We start from the raw sequence: 20,010 nt of genomic DNA on the forward strand, positions 1-20,010 counted from the left end.
CTTCTACTTGCATGCCATTGGTCAGCACTCAGCCTTTCATGTAGCCACACTTACTACAAGGGGGACTGGGAAATGCAGTCTGAATTTTGAGCAGTCACATGCTCAACTGCAAATCAGGAATTTTATGATTGAGAAAAACGGTATAACAGGGAGTGGGACAATTTGCTACCTTTGCTCCAAGAAACCACTGATATGGTGTGCCAAGATCATTAACTAGAGGGATAAAAATACACACCATTTTAGAACAATGAATACATGATTAGAGAGCTGGGGATTGGAGAGTTCTTCCTGACCCAAAGTTAGGGTCTCTACCATCAAAAAGCTGACGACTTAGCCTCTGAAGTACGCCCACTCCACACAGACACCTGCCTGAGTCTTGTGTACTCAAATTGGCATAATTTGAGGGATGTGCAGAAAATTTTGAAGTTTGTTAACTGGTCTCAAAGTATTGTCCAAATGATTCAAGCATATTCTGTTGAAGCTTCTCAACTAGTCTTCATCTGAAACCCCACATGATATATTAAGTAAAAGCCTCTACCTTGCATTGCCCAACAACTTTGCCGGTAAGTATCATGGCCACATGCATCTAGTCTTCTCTCATATTTTTGATAAATGACAGGACAGGTAATATGAATTGCATAGATAGGCATCTCCTCTCTAAAACCTCAATAAATACTACCCACCATTTTTTCAGAACCAGTTGAATTCGATGCTAAGAAGCTAAAATGCATAATGGTAAATACTTGGGTTTTATCTCTGAATGCATGGAACTACTGATTATTTCCCTAACAGCTTTCTGTTTGGCCTCTTGACCTAGTACTACAGTGTATCCCTATGAGTAACTAGAGTATTGTTTTAAAATAAATTCTAAACAAATTCAAGGTTTCAAGACCCTATGACATCTACCTGCCTCTCTCTAGACTCCTCTCTTACTAATCTAAACCCTTGCTCCATTCGCACATCATTCAGCTCCAGCTACAATGATCTACTTGCTGCTTCTTGAACTTGACACACTTATTGCCACTTCTTCTTCTTTGTCAGATGGCAAAGCATGTGGTGTCGCTGATCTCTCCCTTTTCTTTCTGGGTTTCATTGCTTCCAGCTTCTGGCTTCGGGGGCTTCCTCTCTGTTTCTCTGGCTTTCTCTCTCAACTTTTGTGTATGTCCTTCTCTCTCAGCTTCTGTTCTTTCTCTCTATTGCATCCTCTTATAAAGGACTCCAGTGAGAGTATTATGACCCACCTGAGGCATGCCTCAATTGAAAGTTTCTATCCACAATAGGTCTACACCCACAGGAATGGATTAGCTTTAAGAGCATGATTTTCTTTGATACATACAGCTTCAAAGCATCACACTTTATCTTGAAGTGTTTTCCCCCTTGGTCCTGCAAATCAAAGAGCATCTCCTCAGAGACACCTTCCCCTCACCACTGCATCTCTCTCTACCATTTTCCCCTACATTAGTTCCTTCAAAGAAATAAGCACACGTGATTTAGTTTTGCTTTCATTCTCCCACCAGAATGTGAGCTCTGTAAGGGTAGGGCTTTGGTCTTGCTTATAGCCACCTCCCAAGTAACAAGGCAGGACTTGGCTCATGCTAAACAACACAACAAATATCTGTGGCATGAATTAGTGGAATGAATAATAATTTTTAATCATACCCACTTCCCCCATTTTATATTTTAAGGCTAACATTTTATCTTTCCTATCTTGCTTTATAAAATGACAAGTCAGAAATGCAAGCTGAAGAGGGGAGTTAGTAAAGGGGAGGGTAGCTGTGTAATTCTGTCTTTGATCTGTTTAATTCAGGTTGTGACATGAATTCCAGTTGACCTTCTATGCCTATGACTTTGTAGGAAAGTATTGAAGGGGAAATTTGTGGGCTAAGAAGGAAGATTTTTTTCTGTGCATAATGGTCCATTTGAACATGGAAGTTAGTCTATCTTTAATTGGGAGGTTGAGCAACCATCTAAACCTCCTGAAAGAGGTTTCACTCCTCCTGAAAGAGTAAAGGAAGCATTTAAGAGGCTTCACTTTTTCATTCCTTTAGGGCAACTTTACAAGGCCTGTGCTCAGGAATTAGAGTCACATATTCAGTTGGTATCAGAACATCGTGATGTGATTCCCCACAGATCTGAGTTCCAGGACCCCAGATTATGAAGATTTTGGGTTATCTTTTCCATTTGTTCTCAGACTATCAAGGTTAAGGGAATCTCATTATCTTTTGAAACAGTGCCTTGTCTTTAAACCTATCCAAGGTCCTCAAGTGCTGCCTATTCCTGATTTAGTCTCCAGGAGCATTTTTATTTTTAGCTTTGCTTCTTGCAACTAAAAAGTTTAGTTCATTCCCCAAGGAAATGTAACAGCCTTTTCCCTGGGAATGAAACCTAAAAACATTTGTCCTGAGTTATATACCTCCTGTTTGGGGTTTGTGCACAGATTCTGCTGGACGTTTCCAGGGCATTGTTTGACATTTAGAAGTAACATGTAAAATTGAGTATATGGTACTTTTGTCACACATTAAAGTGATGTGAACCATGCTTAAGCTAAGAGACACAGGATTTTTTATTTCTCCCAGAGCAAGAAATTATTTCTTGTAACATGTGCTTGGTAATTACAAATCTTTGCGTGGGCATCCGTGCCATATGCATAATACACCCCGGTGGCACCATTTCAAGGTTGCAGAGTCACATTTTGTAGACGAATCATTTATAATCACCACCGCTACTGCAGTATTGTCTATTATGCTTTGCTCTGCAATGGTGTTTCTAGAATGGATTTTAAAGTTGCTAAATGATTTCTTTGAAATACAAATTAATGCTAGTGTATTTGAGATTTTTTTAAGTACTATCTCCAAATGACACCATGTACCTTGGAAAAGGCGTGGAACGAGAGAAAAAAGAATGCTAACCAAACATCTTTCATGCATTATATTACTGATCACCTGTCATAACAGTAGCACAATCTGGTAAAATTTATGAAGACATATGAATAGTTTTGTACTTTTCTACCAGGGCAGTTTACCTTTTTGAAAATGAAGAGTCTGGTGAAAATATCTCAAGGGTGAGGCATTTTTAGCTGCTTAGTTCTATTTGGTCACATTATAAAACACATGAGAATTCATTCATATTTTAAAGAAATGCCATCCTCACCAAAACGTGTGAGTTACATATTATTTATTATACTGGAAACAGAGAGGCCAAGTGGTTAAGAGCAAACTCTCCTGAGATTGAGAGTATGTGAGTCCTAGGTTATAATCCCAGCTCTACTAATCTCTAGCTATGTGACCTCCAAGATCATTTAATGTTTCTGTACCTGTTTCTTCATCTGTGCAATGCTGACAATGACATAGTACCTCCTCGTCAGGTATTAATAATAATTGTTCAATATTAGATATTTCTATCATGATCATTTTTAAGAGCAGTTCATAGGCTTAAAGAGGCAACATAATTTGTCCCATATTACATTGCTAGCAAGTGGTTGGCCTGGAATTTGAAGCCAGGTATATCCGACTCCAGAGATAAAGCTCTTAGATTGGCATGATAGTTCTTTTTTTTTTTTTAACATGGGCAGGCAGTGGGGATTGAACCTGGGTCCTCTGGCATGGCAGGCAAGCATTCTTGCCTGCTGAGCCACCGTGGCCCACCCTGGCATCATAGTTCAGAGGAGGAGAGCAGAAGACCAGTCCACTCAAGCAGGATGATTGTGAGGGTCACCTGCAAGATTGAATTTGAAATCATGTTGATGAACATATAACTTTATGCAAAAGTTTGGGTTTGTGCCCTTAGATGACCTTGAAGTCAAAGGAGTTGGTTTAAGCCCAGCCCCACACCTTTGTTAGTTTTGTGACCCTAGATAAGCTTTCTAATCTCTTTGAGTTTTCTCATTTTTAAAATAGCTTTAAGAATTCTGGCCTGTCTTATGCCGTTAACTGGAGGAATAAATAAGATAATAGGCAATGGAAATTTAAGGTATAAGAATTATTATTGGAACAACATATAAAATGTATTACTTCCGTGAAATTTATATCTACAATGTAAAAATGACAACATAATTCCTGTGGTTTTTCTCCTCTAGGCTAAAGTTTTCCACCTCTTTCAATTATTTTCTTAAGGACATTATGTGAATTGCCTTATGCTCTAGACCAGGCTGGCAGCATAAATGTGTGATAAAGTCTGAGTGGGGACTGAGATAGATAGAAGCAGCCATGCCCAGTATGAAGAGTGAAGCCAGTAAGTAGATGATTGCTACCTGGTGACTGTATTTGGTGTGCACAGGTCTTCCAATCTGTCAAATGAAGCAATTAGGACTTTTATGCAAAATCTCTCAATTTTTAAATATTGAAAACTATTATTCAACATTGGCCTGAGAATATCTAGTTTGTAAAACCCTGCTTTAAAGTTTTGGACTTGAGAAATAAATATTTTAGAGTCTTTAGGTAGAAAGCAATCCATGTAAAGGTGATCCAAATTTTAATAGCCATTTACTATCAACATTATCAACAAGTCTGAAAGATGCATTCTAGCAATGAAAATGATCATCTCTGTTCAATTGACATGAGATAGTTCTTACATATAGTCAAAATCTATAAGCATATTATATATTACAGTGTTTTATGTGTTAATATTACTAACTGTTCAATTGCTGCAAGATTCCAACAGTGTGTTTCCACAAAACAGCTTTTTTACAGACAAAAGTTACAGTACAGCAACAGCACGAGGATGTGCATTGGAAGGGGTCTGGCAATCTCAGGCTCGAGCTTTTTGACTTCCCCTTTCTGGGATGCCAGCATAAGCTTTATCTCTGGTTTTCAAACCATCATTGCCTGAAAGCCTGCGAAGCCTCTCCGAGCCAGAAAGTCCCAAATCTGGTCACTGTGGGAGTGTCTCATAGTCACATAGCACTTTACTGATATGCGACCAGTCTTAGCTAGCAGACGTCCCCAGGAGCCACTGAAATCAGGTGCAAATCACAAATCCAATCATTATTATTCAACAATACTGACAGACTGGTTCACCCTGTTTGGGTTTGCCAAAACAGCTCATGGACTCATGGCTACAGAATATCATTTATCTTTGGTTAAAATATTCCACTGCATTGGCCAAAAGTCACTGCCATGTTCTAGAAATGAGCATACAATTAATCCAGACAAGCTGGGATTAACCCAAACTATACCCGCAATACAATTTCAACTTTCTTTAAATTCCCTGTGGAAATAAACAGCTATGGGCAGGCACTCGGAATTGAACCCAGGTCTCTGGCATGGCAGGTGAGGACTCTGCCTGCTGAGCCACTGTGGACCACCCAAACAGCCATCTTTTTTATTAGTTTTTTTTTTTTTTGGACTGGCAAAATTAAGTTGCTATGACAATATAATTAAATAAACAGCAAAGTGACTTTAAACATATACATAAGCCATTTAAAAGTGAATGTTATTTTAAAAAATAAGTTTCGACAACTGGTATGAAATACCTTGTTTTTCTATATTTTATTCTTCCAGAAACTGCTTGATTCTTCATCTTGCTAATGCCATATTTTTAATGTATAGTAATGAGTCAGACACAGTCTTTAATAGTAAAAGAAATAATGAGTCAGACACAGTCTTTAATAGTAAAAGAAAAAGTACTTTCAAATAATGGCTTTTACTGGTACACAGTAGCTAATTTTGGCAAAGCTAACTTTGTCCCCAACTTCCTTAAATTTTAACAAACTATTATTCATTGTGCTTGTGGTTGAGTTTTTTGCTTTCTTGTTAGCACTATATTTGTGGTGTGCCTTTGAGGTGATTATAACAGGAATTATGTCATTTTGGAAAATAATTTGAAACAATTTGAAAATGTCAGTATATGCTTCTATATGATAATAATATCACTGCCAATGGCCAAAGTAATTTATGAGAAATTTTAGGTTAAGGGATGTTCTTGTCTTGGTGAGATTGCAGACAGAGAAAAGAACATGCTGTTCATATGATTTAGTGGTTTTGTATTTTTTGGTAACATGTATATGAAAGTGATGTTGGTTGACCCAGTGTCAGTGATTCTGATTATAGCAGCTATGAGGCTCAAACAGTAAAACATAGAAGTACCAAAATGATAACTATGCTGGTTTGAAATGATGTATGGACCCTAGAAAAGCCATGTTTTAATCCTAATCCCATTTTGTAAAGGCAGAATAATCCCTATTCAATACTGTATGTTTGAAATTGTAATCAGATCATCTCCCTGGAAATGTGATTTGATCAAGAGTGGTTGTTAAACTGGATTAGGTGATGACATGTCTTGACCCATTTGGGCAGATCTTGATAAGTTTCTGGAGTCCTATAAAAGAGGAAACATTTTGGAGAATGAAAGAGATCTGAAAGAGAGCAGAGCAGAACAACTAGCCACTTGAAGTAGAGTCCACCAGCCAGTGACCTTTGGAGATGAAGAAGGAAAATGCCTCCTGGGGAGCTTCATGAAACAGGAAGCCAGGAGAGAAAGCTAGCAGATGATGCTGTGCTCACCATGTGCTGTTCCAGCTGAGAGAGAAACACTGCGTTTGCCATGTGCCTTCTCACTTGAGAGACAAGCCCTGAACTTCATCGGCCTTCTTGAATCAAGGTATCTTTCCCTGGATGCCTTAGATTGGACATTTTTATAGACTTGCTTTAACTGAGACATTTTCTCAGCCTTAGAACTGTATAAACTAGCAACTCATTAAATTCCCCTTCTTAAAAGCCATTCTGTTTCTGGCATATTGCATTCTGGCAGCTAGTAAACTAGAACACCATTCAAATTATATTTTCAGTTGCCCAGCTAGATACCTTCAGGAAGAAGGCAAACTAAAAACAATTGTATATATACATGGAAATAAAGTATATTGATATTTGCTGCAACTCAGTACTCATCTTTTACTCTAAAGTGGTAGCCTTAATTTTGTGTTCTGATACCTCCTAAAAAGATTTTGAAAGTCTGTGATCTCATTGCACATTTTAAGTTGACATCTTACATTTTTCCATCATAAGTGTAAATAGTTACAAGGAATATAATTTCTAGCATATTGTAAAATATTGGCATTTCATCATAAAACTATTAAATCTCTCTTTTAAATGTATCCATAGACTCTAAACACCACAGTAATTTAATAACCGGCATAAAAATAACCTCTTTTAAGTCATCAAATGAACATAATTTCCTTTTCTTCCTTAACTCATATTTCTAGTTCACTTTCTCAGAGAATTTTATCCCAATTGAAAATATTTTACTCATGTAGGTCTTTTAAACCCTCTCATGCTTCTGTGCAACAAAAACAAATATAAATATTCAAATTTAATTGTTTTTATTTCCTGTGGCTATAAGACTACTGGAAATGCATCTTTTAATGAGCTACACAAAGCTTTTTTCATGTATCTATGGACAAATAACATTTATTATTAGAATGAGATATGTTTCACCATCAACTCTGTATCAATCCTATTTTTAAATGTTTAAGAATTCATAAACTTTTCTCACATAAATAAGTAGATGGAAATGGAAGGAGATTTTCCTTGAATATCCAAGGTTAGGTAAAAAAACACACACATTGTGGCCACTCATTTAAAACAACTGACAGTGCAATTATGTTTTCTGTTGAATTTGGTGGAAATCAATAAATTTGAAATGACTAGACATGCACAAAGATTTGTACCTAGTTACTAGAGTCATTCACTCTCTCACACTTAACAATCACCCTACCACTTTTTTTTGTTTGGCTCATGGGTTCTACAGTATGTGGGAATGTGCCATAAGACTGGAGATGGGTAAAGCATGCTTTTCCTCCATAATAAAGAATAAGGCATGCAGACCAATAGATAAATTTTGGAATATCAAGGATGAAAAATGATTCCACTCAAACAACATGTGGCCTATACCCCTGGGAAAATCTTCATATATACTGAGGGGTATCCATGCCCCTGAATGATAAAAGCAACTCCTGAAAGCACTGGGAGAGAGAACTTCCCTTGCTCAGGGCTCAAGCATTTCTTTAGCCAAAGCATAGTACAGTCAGAATCCATGATTAGCTATATTTAAAAAAATGATTCCCAGGAGATTGTCACAACATCAAGTTAGGATTCAAGTTGGGAAACCATTGAGACAAAGGAAAAACAATGAGCTTTACAGTTAGGCAGACACTGGATTTCCACCTTGGTCCTACAAGTTACTGGCTATACAACCCTAGGAAAACAATTTAACCTATCTGAGCCTTTGCCCTCTCAAGAGTAAATGATATATGTAAATTACTTAGCACAGTGTCTGGTACATGGGAGGTAGTCAATGAATAATGCTGCAGTCAGTCATTATCATGATTATCACCATCATTTCACTGATGCTACTAGATAGTATCATAGTGTCATAGGGAACAAGCAGGTATTAGGGGACTGTTTTAGTTCCCTAGTTGTTTAAACAGATACCATACATTGGGTTGGCTTAAACAATGGCCATTTATTGGCACATGGTTTTAAGCATAGAAGAAGTCCAAAATCAAGGTATCAACAAGGCTACATTTTGTCCCTAAAGGCTGTGGTATTTTGGAGTTGGCTGCTGGTGATCCTTGATCCTTTGCTTTTCTATCACATGGCAATGCACATTTGCCATTTTCTCCTTTCTCCTCTGCTTTCCACTGACTTCCAGCTTCTGGCTGCTCCCTGAGATTTCTCTGTTTCCAATTTCCTTTGCTTAGAAGGATTTCAGCCATATTGGATTCATGTCCACTTTCATCCAGTTTGGGCACACCTTAACTAATAATATATTCAAAGGCAAGGCCTATTCACAAGTTGGCTCACACCCACAGGACCAGGGATTGGGACCTGAACATGCCTTTTGTGGGGGACATGATTCAATCCCAATAGGAACCAACTCTTCACCTTTGTGCTCTACTCTGTAAATCATTATGGGGAAAAATCAGACTGAATGGATGAGTATGAGAGAATTCCATAGGAAAGAAAGCAACACTTTAGCAAACCTCAGTACTTTCTTCTTTTAAAGGGAAAATTAGTAGTAATGAGAAACCAGAAACACAGACATAAAAAGTTCAACACATTTAAATTAGCTCATCCATTACACATTATATGTCAGACCTTCATATAATCTCAGCAATTTGATGTAATTCAGGAGATTTAATGACTGCTTAGACATCATATGAAAATTAAATTCAATAAAAATTAATATATATATACATATCTACCAAATTTAATGAGAAAAATTAGGTTTTGCTGTAAATGTCTCTAATTTTGACTTAAAGTATATAAAGCTGCTACAAGAAAACAGAGAAGATAAAGTAAAAATTTCTTAATCTTTGGAAGAGACAGGTATTTAAATCGAGGAACTAAATGAGAGCAAAGGGAAATGTTTCTTTCGTTATAATCTCATCAAAGTATGTTAATCAAATGATAGTGATACATGAAGTATTTTTAGATTGTCAAAACCAAAATTTAGGATTTATACATAGAATCACAGGATTCTAATTTGTGCAAAGATAATATCCAGTAGTGATCAAACTATAGCCAGAAGAACTTTGTTAAAGGAAAAGAAAATTCCATTTGTCATTTACTTAATTTATTGTTAACACAAGGATATTGACTATCTAGATGATAATGCAAAGTAATCCTATAAGGATGTAAATTTAAATTAGATTAGAAATGTTTAACTGTCATTCGGCTAGCAACTAAATAGCCAGAGGTTTAGAAGATAAACTGTAGACTGACGTGGTAGAGGAGACGATAACTTTGGAGAGGAACATGCCCATGACACAGACTATCAAACGTTTAAGCTGGTAAATCAAAATGGCAATCTCTAAAGTATCCATGTTTTGCAAGTCGGCAATGAGCATATTAAGATAAGTAAGCAAACAGAGTCTATCAGCCAAAGTTTGCATTTTTTAATATATAAAATGAATAATAAATGAATTTCCAACTGTTCCATTATGATATAATGCAGAATAAATGTAAATGTTTTTTTAATTCATACTTCTGCCAGTTACTTAAAGATATTATTGCAATATAATTTCATGGAAGGCTAACCTATTATAAATAAGAGCCCTTAGAAGTGCCATCCCCCTCAAATTTTCCAAACTTTTATGTTAGAAAAACTACTAAAAGCTCTTTATTCAGTGATTTAATTGAAATAATATTCCTAGATACAAAGTCCACTACTGTGCTATGCAAATTAGACTACAATGCAGGTATTAATATAGGGCCCTGAAACAAACTCTATGTAAGTATTTTATTGCTCTGAAAACTTCATAAAAAATAAGGGTTCATTTCTTCTTCCACCCATGAAAATGTAAAGTTGTAATAAAAAAGGAAAAAACTACAAGTTGTCATGAAGCCTGCCTAACATGGTGAGAGTAGACCTGACAACTTGGCAATCTCTGAAAAGAAATGGAATCTGACTAAGTGAATAACAGTGAGGAATGGAAAAAGAGAATGGATAACATGAGATGATGTAAGTACAATGGTTCATTGTATAACACAAATAGGCAGAGAAAAGCAGCCCATCAGTAAAATTTCTTGTGAACCAATGTATATAAATTACATTTGCAAGGATTTCTGGGAAGATGGTGAAGAGGAAGTACCAGAAATGCTATCCATTATACTCAGCATTATATTTATAAAAATCAATAGATTCCAGAATACATTCCCATTATTAATAGATTTACTATGATTCCTTTCCATTTATGTTAGATTCACTTACTTAATTTTAAGATATTTTATGTTCAATTTACAGAATCTAATGCATTTTTGTCATTGTAAAATAAATACAACAAAATTTAAAACAAATACCATTTGATTTCTGCTGATAGAAATTCAAAATGTATGAATTATTATTTAATACAATACTTACATTTTCTTATTGAACACAATATAAAAATACCACCTCCCCAACTTCCGCTCCAAAAAATAAAACAGAAAACTACATTCGAAATTTTCTTCAAGTAAGTGGTATCCCTGATTCTCTCCTAACTATTAGAAAAGAATTGATGAATTGAGATAAACAACATAAAACAAGAAATGAGGATGGTCCATCAATAAAAAGATACTCACTCCTCCCATTCTCTGAATATGATTTCCATACTATGTGCACCCTAAATACAAGGAATTCAGGTAAGGAGGCGAAGTCAATAAGAATTACTGTTTACCTACAGAAATTTTAAAAATATTAAATCTCAACTTCCACCTTTCCTTCTCTCTCTGATATTTTCATAGTGGAAATATCTAGCAGAATTTCTGGCAATAAATAGAGTGAATAACTAAGAAGAAATGGAAGAGAAACAAGTGACAACTTAAGAGGAGTATCTGCTAAAAATGTGATTCTTTTGATATAAAATGTATAAAAACATTTACTAATTAACCTGTACATCAAATTACACAAAATTTATATTGCTCTATTATGCTAAAAAGTAATGTTATTAAAGATAAGATTCTAAAATGGTTTTCTGGATTGCAAAATTCAAGAAAGAGGTTCTAGTAGGTCAAGCCTGCACATTTACCCATTCCAATCATTCTCTATAGCCCACATTATGCCTGTAAGAATCATACAAGGTTCTAGTGATTGCAGTAGCAGACCACCTTCTTTGGATCAAGATTCCTACAAGTATAACTAGAAAGATGAGTAAATTATTCAAGAATGACCATCATCAAGGACTTGCAGGGTAAAGATTATTGAGGAAAGGAAATGAAGAGAAGTGTGTATAATATTTGGCCACACTTCTTTAGAGACATTTGCCGAATTGAATGCAATTGCAATATTTGAGAGTCTCTGAAGTTAAGCAGAGGTATTGGTAGGCTCAAAAAGGAGAAAGGTCCTAGTAAACCTTGTATGCTGAAACTTTGAAAAGTTACATCCTGGGATGGTGACCAAGAAATAGAAATTGTCTCTGGTATGTTAATATTATCATATTATCTCTAATATGATCTTTACATAGCCTCAAATTATCTTTGAAATTTTTCAAACTCAATTAAACACCCCCACACATGCACACATATTTACCACAATCTGAAGGAAAAAAAATGGACAATAGAGACAGACACACAGAAAATAGAAATATCAGAAAATCATGGAAAATACTTTAAAATAATGTTATCAATACGTTAAGAAGTAGATAATAAAATGGAGAATTTTGGTAGCAAAATGTAAACTAGGCATAAAATCAAATGGAAATTCTAGGATTGAAAAATCTAATGGAAATTAAGAATTTGATGGATGATAAAACAGCCTATTAGACACAGTTAAAGATCAAGTTAGTGAACTGGAAGATAGTCAAAAGAGAATATCCAGAATAAAACAAAGAAAAAAAAGGATTAAATACAGTAAAATGGGTAAAGGAGACATATGTAACACAGTCAAAGATCTGTCTAATTAAAATCAGCAAAAAGAGAAATGAGAGAATGTCACAGAACCAATGTTTGAAGAGATAATGGCTGAAAAGTTTCCAAAAGTGATGCGAGATATCAAGTCATAGATTTAAGAATGACTTAGAACTGAAAGCAGAATAAAGTCAAAGAAAATCATACTTAGAGCATTCCCCTGAGGGCAATCTCCAGTTCATATAACACAAGGTGAGTAGAATCAAACAGAAAGACACAGTGTTGTTGGCTTGAAGTGTTAGGAGACAAAGTTGGGATTGTCAGTTTGCTTAAAGGTTGAGGAGGGAATCCTAGAAAGGACCACAGAAGGGGAAACCCCAAAATATGTTTATAATCTCTCCTAAAATCTTTGAGTGATTTCTGGATGGCATAGGCACCAGAGAAGCTCCAGGGAGCCCAATGGAAAACAGCAGATGAAAAGTTGTGAGAACTAAACTGTGGTTTCAGATGATGCCCAGCACATGGCATACAGAGTTTAGAGTCAGAGTTCTGGCTAAGTTAGAGGAGCTTGGTAAACACCTTGGACTTTCCATTGAAACTTCAGAAGAGCTTTGCCTCAGAAGGAAGACTATATTTCTGGGCTAAGTGCAAATTCAAAACAGACCTTCCCTAATGAAGTATAAACCCCCACCTCCACAAGTTCAAGGTATTTCATTAATTTACCAGCCTACTAGTATAAAAATTGATGTTTTACAGATGAAAATATCAAAATTTCGAACCTCTATAATAAATCATCCCAAATTTCTACTATATACAATAAAAAAAAAACCACTAGACACATGAAAAGACAGACACAAAAATATGTGCCCCATAATCAAGAGAAAAATCAGATGCTAAAAACTGACCCTGAGATCATTCAGATGTTGGGTTGGCAGACGTTTTTTTTTAAGGCAACTCTTACAAATATGGTCAATAAACTAAGGAAATGTTGTAATAATGAATGTAAAATAAAACCAAATGGGAGTTCTAGAACTCAAATTTACAATATTTGAAATGAAAAATTCACAGGGTAGGGCTAATAGTATATAAGAGATTTCAGAAGAAAGGATCAGTGAACTTGAAACGCAGAACAATGAAGAACAGAAAGAAAAAATATTTCAACAAGTGAACAGGTCCTCAATATGATCCATAGGACATATTGAGGAATTAATATATGCATAATTGGAATATCAGAGAAAGATGGAAAGGATGCTGTATAAAAGTATTTAAAGAAATACTGGCTGAAAAATACCCAGATTTGGTGTAAAACATTAAATTACAGATCTAAGAAGCTCAGCAACCCCCAAACAGGGAATACACAAAGAAAACCACACCTAGGCACAGCATGGTGAAGCTACTGAAAATTAAAAAAAAAAAAAAAGAAAGAAAGAAAAAATTTTAAAAGCTGACAAAGAAAAATAGTTTCACTACCATCAAGGAAGAAATAAGAAGACTTGATTCTCAGCAAAGAAACAAAGAAAGCCAGAAGACAACAGAATGTTATATTCAAAGTAATGAAAAAAAATTACTAAGTTGGAATTCCACACCCAGTGAAAAATCCTTTACAAGTAAATGTTTAAAGTTTTTTTTAATACAATTAAAATCAGAGACTGTGTCTCTTTCTTATTATTCATGCATTCATTGGAGTAGCATTTTTAATTTCCTTCAAGAAATTTTCCTTTACATTCACAACTTAGCTGTTTGGTGAAAGACACCTAGCTTTTAATTTCTTTCGTTTTGTCAGCTTTTGACATGCCCTCCTCACTATCTTTATCATTTAGCTTTTGATATAACATGAGAGATCTGTGACTCTTTCTTTCACTTGAACATTTAAAGGCCGATTTACAATTATTAATTAGCTTAGTTTCATATTGTTGTGTCTCAGGGAATAGGGAGGTCCAAGGAGAAGGAAAGATGGGGAATGGCCAGTTGGTTGAGCAATCAGAACACACACAACATTGAGCTGGTAAGTTTACCGATCTTATATGGGTACAGTTCATGGTGCCCCCAAATAATCGCAACAGTAACAGCAAAGATCACTGATTACAGATTACCATAACAGATATAATAATAATGAAAAGTTTGAAACTTTGTGAGAATTACCAATTATATTTTATTGAATTTCATTTTATTGAACATTGCAGATATTGTTTGTTGCAAATTGAAGATTTTTGGCAACCTTCGAGCAAGTCTATTAGTGCCATATTTTCAAAAATGTGCTCACACTGTGTCTATGTGTCACACTTTAAGGTATGTACATTTTAATTTTTGGACATAATGTTATTATGCACTTAATAGACTATAGTATTGTATAAATGTAACATTTATATGTACTGGAAACCAAAAAATTGTGTGACTCACTTTATTGTAATCACTTTCTTGCAGTGGTCTGGAACTTAACCCATAATATCTCTGAGTTATGTTTGTAGAAATTGTACAAATCAGTAATATAAAGAGTGACTGATGCACAGTGATGAATTCTGCCTGGGGTTGCATTTCTGAGGAGCTAACTCTTGAGCTGGGTTGCTTAATGGGCATTAAGTATTAACTCTGCTGGACATGTGCTAGGTGCCTAGAGAATACACAGATGAATAGAAAGATCATTTACCTTCTCTCAGAACACTTATTGTCTTTAGTCCATAGTTTGAATATGACATAGATAGTCGCTAAGATAGCAAAGTTGATAGTTTGCTGAACTGTAAAAATACTGAATTCTTGTATAACAGTGGTAAATAGCAGCTATTCCAAGCATCCCTCCATTTATCTGCTATTGTACCCCCATTTCGGTACCCCTAATTCTTCTTCTTCCAGCCTCCTTTGTATTCCAGCAACTAAAGGGCCAATACCCTTACCCATTAAACATTCTGCATACAATCTCTGGGGATGCATCTTGCCAAAGAGGGGGTGTGGGGGAGGGGGGTGTGGGGAAAGGATGGACAACTACAAGCCTAGAAAGGGCAGTGATTATTTAGGACACTGCAATTAAAGACCAGAGCCTGAGGTGCATATTGGGGAATAGAGGGAAGTGGAATTGAAGAATGGAGAAGGGCAACAAAGATCCATCAAAAGATTTAAAGCAGATTTGCTTTTTAAGAAAGATCATCTGACCAACCTTAGTATATAAGTGCTCACTTATGTCTGTTGAATGAACTATTATGATGCCAGTGCATTATTAGCAGTGGTAACATATGCTCTTAATTTGCAAATTTTTGTTGTTGCTGCTGTTTCTCTTTCTGTACCCTGCCAGGTAATGATAAGTTAGCACACATAGTTGCAAAATAGCTAGTTACTATTTGGTATCTTCTCTGCCTATGAAACAGAAGAAAAAGATACCAGGCCTAGCAAGGGGATTGATCCATACACTTGTTCCAATCAGCATACACCTCTAAACAGTAGAAGGCCACAAAAAAGGGAAAGAAAAGCTTCATAAACATAGAATTGCATGCAGGGAATTTACCTCCTTATTTATACAAATTACATAATCTTTTATTCTATTAATTCCTCACTCTGCAATTGGTGATTTCAATATTACACAGTCATGAACAACAATGATCACTGGAGGAATAAAAAGTCCTTGGTTGGTCTGGAGTGATTTTTTTTTCCTTATCACTTAGAACTTTTTACCAAGTAGTGATCTTATGCTGGTAAATGGGTTTATTCATCAACATGAGCAGGCATGAGATCACTCAGAAGTTTGGGATTAAAAACTGCCAATCAGAAAGGTTTGATTGTATTGAAGTATTGATAGAATTGGTTCTCCATTACTTTAATTACACACTTACCAAAGAGATAACATATATTTGACTAATGGATATCCTGGTTAAATGGTAATTAAACACCCAAAACAGAACCTGAACAAACCAGTGCTTTATTTTTATATTACAGTTTACTGTCCTTCCTAACTGGCAGTCACTGAATTTTAGATACTGTCAATTATACACAATGTGTATGATGTGTGTTTCTCCATGCTTCAACTTAGCAGTAAATGATACACTAGCCAATTAATCACTTTAATCAGAATATTAATTTTCAAATTCTTTTAGCAGCTAGCACCAAAATCAAAACCCAACAATCAACAGAATAAGCATGTATAATAAGTGACATCAAATTGCCTCCTTTAAGACATATGGAGATCATATTTTCATATCACAAAGGTCTGCATCTTTATATGGCATTGAACAACAGGATACTAAAATCCAATGCCATCTAATATTTTTCAATAAAGAACTTTCTTTACTAATACAGAACATTTTAATGATATAAATGTTTCTTGCACAGCATTATCTTATTGAAAGCTTTTTCCATTTGAATTTCCTCTTCTTTATCCCCTCAGTGGCGTTGGCCTCCCACTGCCTGCAGCCCGGAGTCATTCCTCTCCCCTTTGAACTGGTAAACGCTCCGGAGGAAGAACAGATTCCAGCTTCTGCCAGCGCTCTGGAGGCCAGAGGATGTGTGTAGCATGGGCATGTAGAAGTCCCAGGGAAACCTGAACCCACGGGAAACACAAAGATAGCAATAAATAAATCATATTATAAGGAACATCATTACCATCCTGAAAGCAGAATTTGTTTCCTGGTTTGTGATTACATGGAAAGATGACGATGACGACACCGATGATGATGATAAAAATAGTAGACCCTTACATAGTACTTCTCTGGCTGTATGTGAAATTATGTAATCTTTGCAACAACCATTTGAGGTAGGTACTATTATTATCTTCTTTTCACAAATGAGAAAACTGAGGCCTGGATAGTTTAAAGAATTTCCTAACCATTATTCTGCTACCAAGCAGCAGAGTCTGGCTTCTGGGTTGAGCAAACTGACTCCAGAGACTGCATCTTTAACTCCATCCCATACAGCTTGTTCACATAGTCCCGCAAAGCATAAAATCTGTTTTCTATTCTCAGAATCTTCTGCAAAACTCTTGATGCTTCAGAGAGATTTTCACTTATAGAAACATCAGAGAGAACGGAAAAAACTAGATACTTTGTAAACAATATTGTTCCCCACTTTTGGAAGAGCAACAAGAATTGGGTATGGGGCTGGGTGGGTTGGCTTCCTGGAAAGTACATGAGAAAGAAGGAACAAGAACGCATGCAGAGAGGTGGAAAATCAAACCAGGTGGGATTAGAAGTGAGGGAAAAGAATCAAGTATAAAGATCACGGAGATGCCAAAGAGCCCTGTCAACAGAGATCAACAGATATCTACCAGTATGGAAGAGGAGGCAAGGAAGAGGGAATTTTTCCTGGAAGATCTAAGGCTGAGCCTAGAGGCAGGGAGGGAGGCTTTAAAAACATGTAAATCAGTGATTCTCAAGGTCTCTGAACAGAAGAATGTGGCAAGTTTGTTTAAAATGCAGATCAGAGTCCTCTCCTCAGAGATTACCTTCCAATAGTTCTGAGGTGAGGTGTGCAATCTGCGTTTTTTTTTTGTTTTTTTTTTGCTATAGTTACTATCATATAATGTTTTAATGGTATTTGGAAGCTTACAAAACATTCATTTAGCACATATTAATTTCCAACTATAAACCAGATATTACATAGCCATTATTTCATTTTATTTTCAATTTTCTTCTTTTAAATTAGAGCTCCACAGGGATTAATACACAAGCATTGCTTTCATCAGAATTCTTCTGTTTACTAGCATGCATTAGAAAATCAAACCACCCATAGACAAGAAATTGGATGGCAAGAAAGAGACTAAGCGGGAGACTGCCAAAAAGATAACCAGAAACATATTGTAAAGATAGAAAGAGAGAGAGAATTAGAAGAAAAAAGAAAATCTTAACTGGAAACACAAACAAAATAAATCCAAAGGGTAGCAAGTGTCCCATTGGCTTAAAGAGGGATATTTTTTCAACTTATTATTTTGAATATCAAAACTACAAAAAATAAGAAAGTATGATACAAAAATAACCAGCTCTATTTACCAAATTAATTATTAATATTTTGCTGCATTTCCTCTTTTTTGTGTGTATGCACATATGTTTACATATATATATATATATATATATATATATATATATATAATTTTTTTTTTCTGAACCATATGAAAGTTCTTGACATTATGCTGACTTTTCCCCTAAATACTTCAGCATGTACCTCTTAGGAACTAAGACCTTTCCTAATGAAACACATCATGATCATAGGCAAGGTATTTAATATTGACACAATAATATTATTTAATATACAGTCTATATTTAAATATTTCTGATTGGCTTAGGGATATCTTTATAGCTATTTCATTTTTGAAATTGAGGATCTAATCAAAGATATAAATTGCATTTGTTGGTCATTAGTTTGCTTTAGCTTTACTGTAGTTTAATCTGGAATCCAGGCCAGTTGCCTTGTAAATATCCTGTATCTGGCATAATCTGATTTTTTCCTGGTGAATTAAGTTAAATGTTTTAGGAAAGAATACTATATAGTTGCTTTTGTATTCTCCCCATTCCATCACATCAGAAGGCAGAAGATATCAGCTTGTCCCATTATTCGTGATGCTAAGCTTGATCAGTTGGTTAAGGTGATGTTGACCAGATTTCTCAAAGTAAAAATGTCTCTTTCCTTTTGTAATCTGTGGGCTAATATTTTAAAATAACATAAATATCCTTTTTCATCGAATGGTTTTAACAGCTCATTATTTGAAATAATGTAAATATCTTTTTTCATTTAACAGTTTTAACATCTCTCAATGGTCCCTGAGTGATTCCACTATTACACTATGGATTACAATATAGTGATTTTCCAATTCTAACATGTCTTTTATATTTATTAGCAGACATTCTTTTCGTAAAGAAGCACTTCCCCTCCCAACCTCAACTGCCTCTATTTTAATATCAATGATTCCTATATTACTTCAAAATCTGAAATCTGTTGCAATCATTACTATTTTATGCATAAATGTCCAATGATTGGCTAGCAAGAGCTCCCAGTATCCTTCTGATATGTCTCCATCAGTCTTTGAGCACTTCCTTATTTTTTGGCACCACTAAACATACCAGGCTCATCTTTTATTTCACCTGTCTCAGGCCTAGAATCAGATATTTCCCAAGAAGCCTTAGTTCTTTTCAGTAAAGAATGCCAAGATCTCAGTCAGTTCTTCTCAGGTTTCAATCTTCCATGCCCTTTCAGTGGGGATATACAGTAGGACCCCATTTTATACAAACTCAACACATGTGAATTCAGGTATATATGCAATTAGCAATCTAGAAACATAAAGGCAGAGAGAATTAAGACTTTAAAAAATTATTTCTAAGACTAATTTTGTTTACTTATTGTCACTAGAGTGTTTATTAGTTATTTATTTTTAAAAAATATGGACGGTGCGATGGTGGCTCAGTGGCAGAATTCTCACCTGCCATGCCAGAGACCCACGTTTGATTCCCAGAGTCTGCCGAAGCAAAATATATATATGTGATAGGCATGTTCATGTAAGAAATATTCTTTAAATAATGGGTTCACTATTATGCATAATTTTTAACTCATACAAAAGGTCCTGAAATGCACTGGTTATGTAAGAAGAGGTCCTACTGTATAAAAAATTCAAAGTCTTAGGGTTATTCCTTGTCTTTCCCCTTTCCATATTTGTATCTCCCTTCTTCCATAGTGGGCACACTGGCTCCCCACAGCATTAAAACATTTACTTATTTAT

At 35.4% G+C, this 20,010-nt stretch overlaps 1 protein-coding gene across 9 annotated transcripts in view; it reads right to left on the minus strand.

Annotated features, from left to right (window-relative positions):
• Window positions 1-13,908: 13,908 nt before the first annotated feature.
• Window positions 13,909-20,010, minus strand: part of IMMP2L (inner mitochondrial membrane peptidase subunit 2) — a 980,891-nt gene continuing 974,789 nt past the window's right edge. For 6 of the 9 annotated variants that reach the window (XM_077168209.1, XM_077168231.1, XM_077168171.1 and 3 more), the window contains one exon: window positions 13,909-16,845. In XM_077168209.1, coding sequence (XP_077024324.1) covers window positions 16,689-16,845 — 157 coding nt within the window. In that variant the 3' untranslated portion in view covers window positions 13,909-16,688. The remainder of the gene's footprint in view (window positions 16,846-20,010) is intronic. The other 3 variants (XM_077168137.1, XM_077168110.1, XM_077168260.1) reach the window with 3 other exon arrangements.

This window comes from Tamandua tetradactyla, chromosome 1 (genome assembly GCF_023851605.1).
Source record: "Tamandua tetradactyla isolate mTamTet1 chromosome 1, mTamTet1.pri, whole genome shotgun sequence".
Classification (NCBI taxonomy): domain Eukaryota; kingdom Metazoa; phylum Chordata; class Mammalia; order Pilosa; family Myrmecophagidae; genus Tamandua; species Tamandua tetradactyla.